We start from the raw sequence: 11,706 nt of genomic DNA on the forward strand, positions 1-11,706 counted from the left end.
CTCAGATGTGGTCACCTGCCTCCCAGTCGGCAGAGATGTGCTGATAAAGAGTAACTCTGAGTGTTAACTGAGCCGTGGACCCCAGAGTGTTCACTGGGCTGTTATGAATGGACTCTCTACATTTGACAGCAACAGTGCGTATATCATCCAGACAGAGAGGAGGAGAGAGATTCAGATAACAAGGAGTTGTGGGGTTGATAGATACCTGGCCGCTTCCTGTGTGTGTTTATCGATATGTTGACTTTATCTGACAGATATACTTCAGTCATGAAACACTCATATACAGGCAGGTGTGTGATCATACAGTAAATTGGGTTTGTTGGCAGAGAGGGAACAAACGATGTGGAAATTCAGACACAGCTTTAATTTGTTGTTGATGTTGTAGTTTGAGATCTTTTTGGTGTCAGGCGTGTGTGAAGTGGCTGCATTTTGTGCGGCTGAAGAAGCTCTGTCAAAACACCTACATTCAGCTGCAGCCGGCACAGATGCTAACCGGCTAAATTTAACATCTGTGTCAGCTGCTGCATAGAGACTGCAAATGGTGCACACAGCTAGGCTACATATCTGCTTCCCATGTGAAGACAATGAGCTGTGTTACATTAACACTCATTAGTCAACTGCTTGCACTTAAGTTGTTTTTGTGATCCGCAGAGACTTCAACTGAGCTTGTGGACTGCACCAACAAAGGAGACAGGACCCTGTGCCTGGACCTGCTATATTTTACATATACAGTATGTATAGGTCTGTATATAATTAACCCTGGTGATTCGACAGCACATCACTTTTTGCATTTGCATTTGTGCACTTTTTCTAACCTTTTTTTTTCCAAGGCTGAACCATGACACTGGGATTGTACTAAACTCAATCTAAAAAAAACAAAACCCTCATGGTTGTCTGCCTCCACCAACCAGTCTAGTTGCAAAAAATATGGTCACAAATTCCCCTTCTGTTTTGTTACAGTGTTGACTAATCCACAGAAGTGTTTTTGGAGAAGATTATGATGTTACAGAGAGGGTGACCTTTGACCTTTCCTTTAAAAAATGTTCATATACACATATTATCCTTTCAAATACCTGTGTTAGATTGTGTCATAATTCAGAATGAATTTTTGAGTTAATGACCAAAAAATGTGGTTTTTGAGGTCAGGGTGACCTTGACTTAATATAACTAGGGTGACCAAATGTCCTCTTTTGCCTGGACATGTCCACTTGTCACGTCTTGTCTGGGGCGTCCGTTGGGTGGGGGTTTATGAATTAATGTCTGGTTTTCTTTGTTTTTCACAGGACCATTAAGCATGTACTTAAATTGACTGGCGCTTTGCACAGTACTTTGTTGTGTGTGAGCAAATTAAAGACGGAGACAAGTGTCCTCTTTTTTGGAAATCAAAATATGGACACCCTAACTTAACAGGTCTGATGAATTTCCCATCAGGTCCTTGTGACCTTGATCTTTGACCTTTCACCACCAAAATCTAGCTTGAGCTCTATCAAGCTCAACTTGTGAATGTTTAACAAATTTCAAGACATTAAATGAGGCCATGCAAACATTTTTAGCATGCTAGCATTGTTTTTATACAAACTTATCATGAGGAGCCCTTTCCTACATAAAGGATTGCTGCTTCATTTCCACACCATTTACAGCTCGTCTCAGCAACACACAGTGGGTTTACACATGCTATTCTTCATGCTATTCATTCATCATAGCTGAGCAATTGTTATAGGGAGACAGATGATAAATAGCTCATGTATTCACAGTGAACATATTCTCCTCCTATCTCCTTGTATCTCTCATCAGCCTTTGATCAGATGATCACTGTGAAACAGAGCGAATACTCAGAGGAGCACAACAATGCTGACCTCTAAAATCTAATCAAGTACCGGATGAAACAAAATGCAGGATCATTATCCTGCACTCGGTTTCATCTGTTTCTTACAGCCACACCTCCATCTCAAAAGTAATTATTGCACAATGGTATATACACAGCATAATGTGAATGTGATCAATGGAAAGTTCATTTCTAGAAACTCATGTCATCGGTGTCAGGAAGTTGATGAGTCTAGGTACATGATGAAGCAGCCAGATGTCGGACATACCCATCAGAGACGATGCCCTCTGCAATCTCGCAGACGAGGATGAAGAGCAGGACGAAGGTGAGAAGCCAGCGCAGGTTGTGACCAGGAAAGTGTAGCCAGGTGCTGTGGTGGATGTGGACCTTTGAACTCTGGCTGCCCCAACCTCAAACAGGAAACAGGAAATAACTATTTAGTCTATCAGTCAGAAATGGTAAATTACAAAAAGGAACAAATCTTCTGCAAAAGAGGCAGAGAATGTAAACACAGACTGTAATGATGCAAGAACTGTTCATGACGCATTTCTGTGTGAGTGGCTGCAAATTTGCACATGAAAAATCACCTTGTGCATTGTCATGACTGAGTGGACTGCTTTCTGCTCCCCGTGCAACCTTGGGCATCATCATAACAACAAGAAGACAGACTGCTCTTGTGCTCACAGCAAGGCTGAATAAGTAATACAGGGAAACTTGAATGAAAGCCATCTTTGCTGGGACGGATGGCAGCTGGCCAGAGGGCTAACTTTTTGGAGCTCAAGAAATCTGTCTTATTATCACTGTCCTTACTTTGCCTGATACTTGGCAGGCAATGCAATGAGAGTGGCCAGACGGCTGCTGGCCCGAGACCCTCTAGTCAATTACCTGGGCTCTTACTTTGACTACAGCTTCTCCTTTATCCTTTATCCCTTCACTTCGACACACGCTGGACTGGAAAACAACAATGATTTGGTCATCAAAGTCCAATTTATGTTATTAATGCGAGTCACTGCTGTCATCAGATTATGTTAATGGGTCCTCTGCTATTGGCACCTCAGCTGCTGGAAAGTTTATCTCTCGCGGAAGGGTTGGCGCTGGCAGGCAGTCCCACACACACAAACACACACACACACACACACACACACACACACACACACACACACACACACACACACACACACACACACACACACACACACACACACACACACACACACACACACACACACACACACACACACACACACACACACCAACTCCCATGCACTGCATATCTTCCACTCTTTTTCACACACAAATCCATACCATCTGTTCAAGTACTGTGCACCATATACACAAATGTTCTTCTTATAACGGTACACATCACCACAATATGGCAAATATGCACAAAAACGCATCTTAAATCATGAACTGTTAATAAATATAACAGACTGTGCGCATTACTTAAGTTAGATGTGTCTATTACAGTATAAATGTGAAATTATAACATGCATTGGCTTGGCCAGCCAAAGATAATCTGTCTCTTAACAATTGGTGTCATGCAAACTACCATATTATAAAGGTGTTGCAGTGCATGTACTGTATCTGCAGTATCTCCAGATGAGCACAACCTTGATAGGTGAACTCTTAAGGCAGACGTCTAAAGAGCAACACTTCAGGTAGCTGCAGGGCCCAGCCGGGAGTGCATAAATAAGACTCTGGCATAAGAGGTTTTGTCAAGCAGCTCAGAAAAGCTTTCACACCCCTGAGGTTTGTCTTTGGTGACAAAGTTGTTAGTGAAAACAAAACACTTCAGGGTTCAAGGGAAGAGAGAACAATCACTGCAGCTCATAGGTTATCCTCTGATTGTGGACTCTCTTGACGTTTTAGTGAGCATTTTGTCTTCCCTCTTTTATCTCTCGCTCTGGTGGCATAAATTAGTTGAATTTCATTTGCAGTGTTAGTGATAAGAAAAAAAACATTTCTAGACGTCGACATTCTAAAAAACATCTAGGCAGAAGAGGCGTTAAAATCAAGAGAGTGTCTCTGTCTGAGACTGAGCTCACAGCACAGGCACAGAAATTACTCAGAAAGATGAAAAAGACTAATATAGCTTATTATCAAAGCAACCAAACACAAAGGTAGTGTGTATGTGTGTTTGATATAATCGGAGAGTTTGCATGCTCTAAAATATGCATGTGTGACCTGAACTTAAAGATTATTGATGGACACTACCTAATTTACAGTGATGTTGAGGAGAGAAAATTACCAAGTATAAAGGGATATTAGTTGAAAAAAAACACAAAATATAATTCATGAATAATGTAACAAAAATAATCAATTAAAAAGGGTACAGGCAGGATTTAAAGGTCAGTGATTGAGTATCTAAAATGACCAAATTCATTCAGGTGGATGATGCAAAGAGGCCAAACACAGTTCTTCTAAGCTAGTGTGGTCTATTGGACCCCATGTTAACATGCAGTTCATATAGAGCGAGGACTATCCAACCCTTGTTTTACAGGATGCGATGATGAGCGGAGTTATTGTTATCGGTGTTGACCCTAAAAGCAGACAGGTAGACAGCATTAAGGGGTTTTAGAGATGTAGCTGAAGCACGTCTGTCTGCATTAAATGTCACCGTTGTCTAAGACTGATGAAATAGTTGTATTTGTATTTATTTATTCCTGAGTAAAAAGCTATTTGCCTTAAAGCAGAAGTGAGTGGTCCGGTCGTTTTCGCTAATGCTGCGTTCCAGGCAGGCTTTTGAAATCGTAAATTACAGCTTCAAGTCACAACTTACGACTTTGTAGCGTTCCAGGCAACCCACTCGTGTTTTTCCGACCTGTTTTACCGGTGAAAGTCACTATAACGGCCACTCGTAACTTCCGACCGGTGAACTCGTACCAGATCGAACTGGTACCACTTCACGGTCGGAAAAATACGAGTTTCCTTGAACGCACCATAACAGTCCTCGTCGCTACGTCACCACATTCACGGCGTTCCTTGGCTGCACACACAGCCCTGCATGCCGTTTTCTCTCCTCATTGGATAAAAACTGTAGGATACGATAAATGTTTTCTCCTCGGCTCAGAGCAGAGCAGAGGGACTGAGAGACCCGTGTTTCAGACCAAACACTCTATGTAAGTGATTGCTGTCGGAAGATATAACTATTTAAGACTTATATTAACACAAATATATCACTCACTTCTGCTTTAATTTAGCCACCAGATTTTATATATTATTTTTGGAGAATAGCTTCTTATTAATCTAAATACAGTACCAGGATATTTGTATACAGCCAGGATATTAAATAAGGTGAACAACAAGAACACAGAGCCAGAGTCCGGAGTGAGAAAGTGTTACTGCTTTAAACCAAAACAAACAAAACCTAAACTGCTTTCAAACAGGTACACACACACACACACACACACACACACCCTGACATGAGAGGGCAGGTGATGAGGCCAGAGCATATGTGAGCAGAGCAGCGGAACGACACAGGGCAGGTCTGTTGCACACTGATGATGACACTAGAGGAATGGCCAGGGAGCTGTAACCTAATGCCAAGCAGGATGGCATGTGTGTCTGTGTAAACTACATTTCAACAGAAGCGTCACATTTGCGTGCAAAAATCCTGATTGCAGCCCAAGAAAGAAATATGTCGTCCTGTGCCATCGCACCTCGGAGGCTCATGTGTCAGCTGGTAGTTATGGGGCAGCCAACACCTACGGAGGAGGGGGCGTCGTAACTCATGGAGCGAAATGCACATTCAGACAAGCTAATATCTAGAATAAAAACAAAGTGCAATGAAGGGAACAGACACTAGGATGGAAATAGATCATTTACAAGACAGTCAATGCTTTTTTGATAGGACATGTCATGCGGTATTTCATCACCAGACACATGCAGCACAGAAGTTGATAGTGTGAAAACTGAGAAGGGCAGAGAACATGTTGAAGGCCCCCAGCTCCAGTTCATATCCTTATGCACTCTAAGCATATGAGTGTGTGTGTGTGTGTCTGTGTGTGTGTTTGTGTGTAATCCATGTGGGGAGGTCTGCAGGTCTGGTGTGGTTCAGGAGCTCGCCTCCCACAGTGACACTCACCGATAAAGAGGATGGGAAAGGTGATGAAGAGGAGGAAGACATGTGGCACCACATTGAGCGCGTCCAGGAAACAGCCGTTGTTCAGAACCCCTCCGTCCACGTTGTAGGCCGAGCTATTCTCGCTCCCACAGAACGCCAAGGACATGGTGGAACCGGGACTCTACAGGGAACCGGCCGGAGGACGAGGGGGGAGGAGGACCAGAGAGAGAGAGAGGAGAGACAGAGATTTAAAAGAGAGGCTCTCGGTGCATGTCTTCTTTTCAAAGGGGAAGACTGACGTGGTCTTCAGTAGATCCAAGTACTGTAATTCCCAAAGTGAGCTCCTTCCTGCTCCCTCTCGAATCCAGCGTTCAAATATCGGATCCAGTGACTGAGAGGAGACAGAGGGAAGGAGGAGGGGGTGAGGGGGAGAATGGGTCAGAGACAGTCACAGTCCAGTGCTGCAGCAGCTCCCTCTCCTCTCCGGCCGTCTAAGCAGCTTTTCCAGCAACGGCGGTGAGAAACATCTGCATCCCTTCTGCCTGTAGTCTGCAGACATCCTCTAAAACTGAAGCTTCACTCGCACGCCGCACGGCACTGCACAGCTCCCCTGGAATGCATTCAGACATGCTCACACCAAACACACACACACACACACACACACACACACACACACACACACACTCTACAACCGGAGCTGTGGCGGCATTCCGCAGTGCACCTGCTATTCCTGTCTCTCTTTGCAAACGAGAGCTCGAGGTCGACCTTAGAAGAGGAGCGCGGAGAGTGTGCAGAGTGTGCAGGCGAGCTGGAGGACTGAGCTGCAGAGCCTCTATAGGTAGGAGGGCAAGGACGGGAGGGAACAGTGAATGATGATGAGAGAGAGAGGGAAACAGAGAGAGAGAGGAGACAGAAGGGGATGCAGTTCCTGAATGAGCAGCTCGAACGTCACACAAAGGTACGTGTGAAGCATGAGCAAGCGCTCTAATCTAAATCCCAACACCACGTTTTCAGGAATTACATAACTCTACCCTGTTTGTCATTTATCACATTAGTTTACGTTATAGCTTTAAAAAAAAAAAAAAAGCTGAAAAAGCAGAGCAGTGACTGAAAAACTAGGCTGCACACACAGTAACAGTGACATCAAATATTAATGAATTCCAGAGATGGATGGATTGTGCATTGGATCCTGCAGAGAGGGATCCCTCTGCAGCCAGTGGCAGTTGATGTGTACGGAGGGATCAGCTGAGACCCACATGGGAGCAGATTTGGATAATCCATGTAACAACAAGGACAGTCTCGTGGCCTTTTCTTAGTGGTTAAAATGATTTGTGGTTAATGTAATCCATGCCACGCTGACCTTCACTGACAACAAGGAGATAAGCTTAAATGTAATGAGCAGTTTACGTGTTACACACAATTGTCTGCTGCTGCACGTGCATTCAACTGGCTGTGGTGTATTTAAGCAACAGGAAATACAGTAAAAGAGCATGTATTTATCAGTTCTTAAGTTGTTTTGCTTACAGTACCAAAGGATGAATTGAGAAGCAGACTCATAACAGCAATAAAAAAAGAGTGTGTTCCTGATATGAACCCATCAGAAACAGACACTCAATTTATTTCCCACTTAGTAACTGACAGCTTCAAATGTCTGTTTGAATGCATCAAACACTGTTATTTCCATCTTAGCCTTTGACGTATAAAACAAAGTACGGAGAAGAATACCAAGTGCGTTTTTTCTAATAATCACTGGGAATTGCATTCTAAATCTGGCAGCAGTAAAGGTATACAGCAACAAACAGAGTTGCCAAAAGTATAAATATCAAGTCATTTTTTGGATGCTGGAGGCTGGTCTTAGTGGAATTTAAAATGCCCGAAGCCTGACACTTTATAAGCTGCAGAATAGACAGCAGTGGCTTTTCACTAAAACATGCACGTAACTGGCCGGACGGTGAAAAGGGCAGTTTAGAGGCAATGACATGTGCAGGAAAGAGAAAGTAAGCAGCAATCATCTATTTACGGCAAAGACCAGAGTTAAACCAGTGGACAGTTAGAGAAAATACTGGACATTTTATACTTTTTAATTCTGTTATAATGGCATGGCATAACCCAAACTAACCAGACTCTGGCGGTGAAGGTGGTCTCAAATGACCACCATTGAAAATAGACTGTATCTTAACAAGCTGCCAGCATCACAATGCCTCATAGCAGGCTACACATCATGCACTGACTGTATTATTATGCCATCCTACAGCCGAGGTAACTGGCTGGGTTATAGTTCTACGATGCCCTACATCAGAGATTAACTCTGTCCATCACTGGATCGCCTGAGGAGAGCTGATGCTTCAGCATGTAGAGAAAAAAGCGAGAGAATGAGTAGAAGAGCAGCAAGCACTCATAGAGACTGGAAAAAGGAAGAGAAAAAAAGAGCCATTTAAGCAACAGGGACCTTGGACTTAAAGCGCACACACAATGAGGAGCAATGCATCCCTAGAGCCGTTCAATATCAGAGCTATTTCATTATTATGTGTTGATACAAACACAGATAGCTGACTTAGCAGGGCAGAGTGTTTGTGTGTGTGTCTGCATGTGTGACTGAACCACTGCCATGATTTTTTTTTTTATCTGTGGGAGTAAAGCGAAGGTTAAGAAGTGCAGTGATGAATCATGCATTATTGTGTGGCACCTGTGTGAATCTACATCACAGGCCTTTCTCACCTCTGCAGAGAAGAGACACAAGAAAAAGACATTGAGGCTTCTCGTGCTAAGGGCTTTCTATATTACATTCTCCATCTGGCTGAGAACATTTGTTACAAACTCCCTATGAGACCAGCACATCCAGTATCTCACTCTCCCACGTTTGGCCTTTAGAAATGAACCTAATATGAATCCTACTGCAGTAGCTATAGGGATTAAATGCTGTGACCTAAAATGACCTGCAAACATTAGTAGGTATCTTTCACCTGCTGCCAGTTCAGCTCTGTAAAATGATTCAATAAAAAACATTTCTGTCCCCAGTGGACATTAATACAGGTCTAATCATGCCTAATAGATGTGATCAAGGATACAGAGCAGTGCAGGCAGGCCCACAGTGGAAGTATCGATCAAAGTGAGTGAACAGGTGACACACAACCAGCAGCACTTACCGGTTTATACCGTGAGATCATCGTGTTTCAGTCTCGTTTCCCGCTTGACTCTTCTTCAGTGTTGTCACATCCGTCGCTTGGATGTGTTCAAAAAGAAAAGGAGAGGGAGAAAGAAAGAAAAAAAAGAGGGAGAACCTCCCAAACTGCACTGTCTCATGAGCTGAGCTGAGTGCAGCAGACTTCTTCTTCTCACCGCTGTCCCACTTGTGCTGCTCGACCATCCGACCGAGGGCGGTGGTTAACGGGGTGGAGGGAGGCTGGAGGAGCTGGAGGAGCTGTCCACGGTGCTGAACCCGGGTGCACACAGGAGAAGGAGGAGGAGGAGCAGGAGGAAGAAGAGAAAGACAGAAAGTAGCTCCGGTAGATTCCTCCACCCGGGAGGCCACCTCTGCCCTCTGGTCTCTGACATGAACCGTGTGACCGGCGGGTGGCGGAGGCAGCGGCCGCTCAGCCGAACACACCCCGGCAAACAGGAGTCACGTACAGTATACCACCACCATGATGTTGGACCGACCGCACACACACACAGCGGTTATGTAACAACGCCACGGCTAAGTGGGATGCTGCCAGGCAAAGCTACACACATGTAACATTACAGTACATTATGATTGATCGGAATTTCCTGGTTTCTTTCTCTCTTTCTTTTTTAAACCAAACATTTTCAGCTACCACAATAAAATCCTGTAAATTCCACTAAAATTATCTCCACCTGTATGATACTATACAGAGTTATTAAAAGCAGGATTATGAACAGAGAACAGGCTGAGTACCCTCAGACACACACAGAGGAGCTTGATATTCAAGAAGGATCACTATTGCCCCCTGTGGACATTTAATTACAAATCTGTGTGGCTCCCCCTGGTTTCAATAAATCGATGGTGGTAAGAGCAGCTAAGGGAGCTGAGGAAAAAAAAAAGTGAGAATATGAAACGAGCTCGAGAAGCTTTGATTACATAAGTGCCATTATAAAAAATCCAATTAAACAGATTGGATGTATGGTAATGTTTACATTGTGTCAGTCATGGATATAGTGTTGTTAATTTACATTAAGAAGTGATTTGGACTAGTTTCTTCACAGTAAAAGATACAAGAAAAACAAGTGCAGACGGCTCTTATGAGTGGAGAAGTTGAGGTCTGAAGGGTTTTAGACAGACATAAATCTGGATTATGTAAAACAGCTGTCCATCCAAAGAGCGGCCCAACAGCTGTCAAAGAGTAAATAAGGACTTTTGTAAAGCCACAACTCTTCATCTTTCTCTGAAAATGTAAATGGGAACGCAGAAAATCAGTAAACACAACACAACCTTAATTTTGTGATGTGAGCAGTGCTTTATTGGGCTGAGCAAATTAGAGAGAGGTGTTATTGATCACAGTTTGCCTGTTTGACTGGTTCTTTATTGCTCTTGTCACAGATTAGACACAGGTCTGAAGGAAAGATCAGTGTGGTCATCTGTAGCTAAGTGAGGTCAACAATGTCCAGGCTTGAAATAAGGTGGAGCGGATTAGTGGAGATGACTAAATATTGACAGGAGATATTGACGGAGAGAGTGAACACTGATGGCAGGCTGTTTCTGTGTTCATATATGACACGAGGCTGATTCTCAAAGAGCTACGTTAAAACAAAAACACCACCTTAAAATTTGGTGTAGAGATGCGAAAGAAGATGAAGAGAAACTATTTTTATTTTATTGTGATTACAATGACGGTGAATCTTCTCCTTAATCAGCTGGGTTTTCTTGGCAGGTTGTTAATGAGACTAGAAGAACGTCCTGCAAGAGAACACAGAGGAATTAATCAATAACATGTAATTCTCTCAGATTGACTTTTGGCAACTATTGACTGGGACAAAGCTTTTATCATGTTCGCTTTAGTCACTGCACATTGAAGCACAACAGACCAAAACACATGCAGGTGAGTTTTAGGACAAAAGATAATCAGGGTGAAAACTGAACCCAGGATTTCATTTTTTTTTTCTTCCACTTTTAAACCACAAAACCCACTTCTTTTGAAATTTCATTTCATGTCAAATTCAAAAATCTCCCCGATCAAACTGAAGGAACATATGAATTTTTCCAGTAGCAGAGCAGAAATCCTCGCCACAGCGCCTCCCAGTGTCTCTGTATGTCAGAACATGTAACAGTCCTGTGGAACAACATCAATCAGAACAACTGCTGAAGGCTGGCAGGAGTCCCAGGCTGCTTTTATGAACGTCCATGACCTGACGCCATGGGACAATACCACACGGGCCATACATATATGTACGTGTTTATATACGGCTCATTCGGGGTTAGGATTTGGCAGATATATGGTGGTATGGGTCACATTAGTTATAAATGTCTTCACTCAAATAGCATGGCTGTATCTTTGTGCATGCTACAGTAATAAAAACATAATTGCCATTTTCAAAAGGGGGGGGGAAAAAGGAAAAACTGCTTTTGGTGGAGCCCACCGAGCTATATTGGTGATACATAATGTGACAGGTGAAGGGAAACAAACACAAAAATACTCTGCAGGTTTGCCTTCTTCTGATTGACAGGGAGACTGTGACATGTGCTCGGGGATAACAATGGGGCCAAACGAAAATAAATGCCACAGCAAACATCCTCTCTGAGACGTGCAGTGAGGAAGAGGAGATGTGAAGACTACGTCGATTACCAGGAGGAGAGGGAGGG

General features: G+C 43.4%; 1 protein-coding gene across 1 annotated transcript in view; it reads right to left on the bottom strand.

Moving 5' to 3' along the window:
* The window catches only part of abcc8 (ATP-binding cassette, sub-family C (CFTR/MRP), member 8), a 52,678-nt gene extending 43,373 nt beyond the window's left edge, over nucleotides 1–9,305 (bottom strand). Inside the window, exons 1-3 of the mRNA XM_083974067.1 lie at nucleotides 9,035–9,305; nucleotides 5,910–6,069; nucleotides 2,094–2,235 (exon numbers count right to left, since the gene is read on the bottom strand). Coding sequence (XP_083830193.1) covers nucleotides 2,094–2,235; nucleotides 5,910–6,069; nucleotides 9,035–9,055 — 323 coding nt within the window. The 5' untranslated portion in view covers nucleotides 9,056–9,305. The remainder of the gene's footprint in view (nucleotides 1–2,093; nucleotides 2,236–5,909; nucleotides 6,070–9,034) is intronic.
* Between the last annotated feature and the right edge of the window lie 2,401 nt (nucleotides 9,306–11,706).

Source organism: Trachurus trachurus (genome assembly GCF_905171665.1).
Source record: "Trachurus trachurus genome assembly, chromosome: 6".
Lineage (NCBI taxonomy): Eukaryota > Metazoa > Chordata > Actinopteri > Carangiformes > Carangidae > Trachurus > Trachurus trachurus.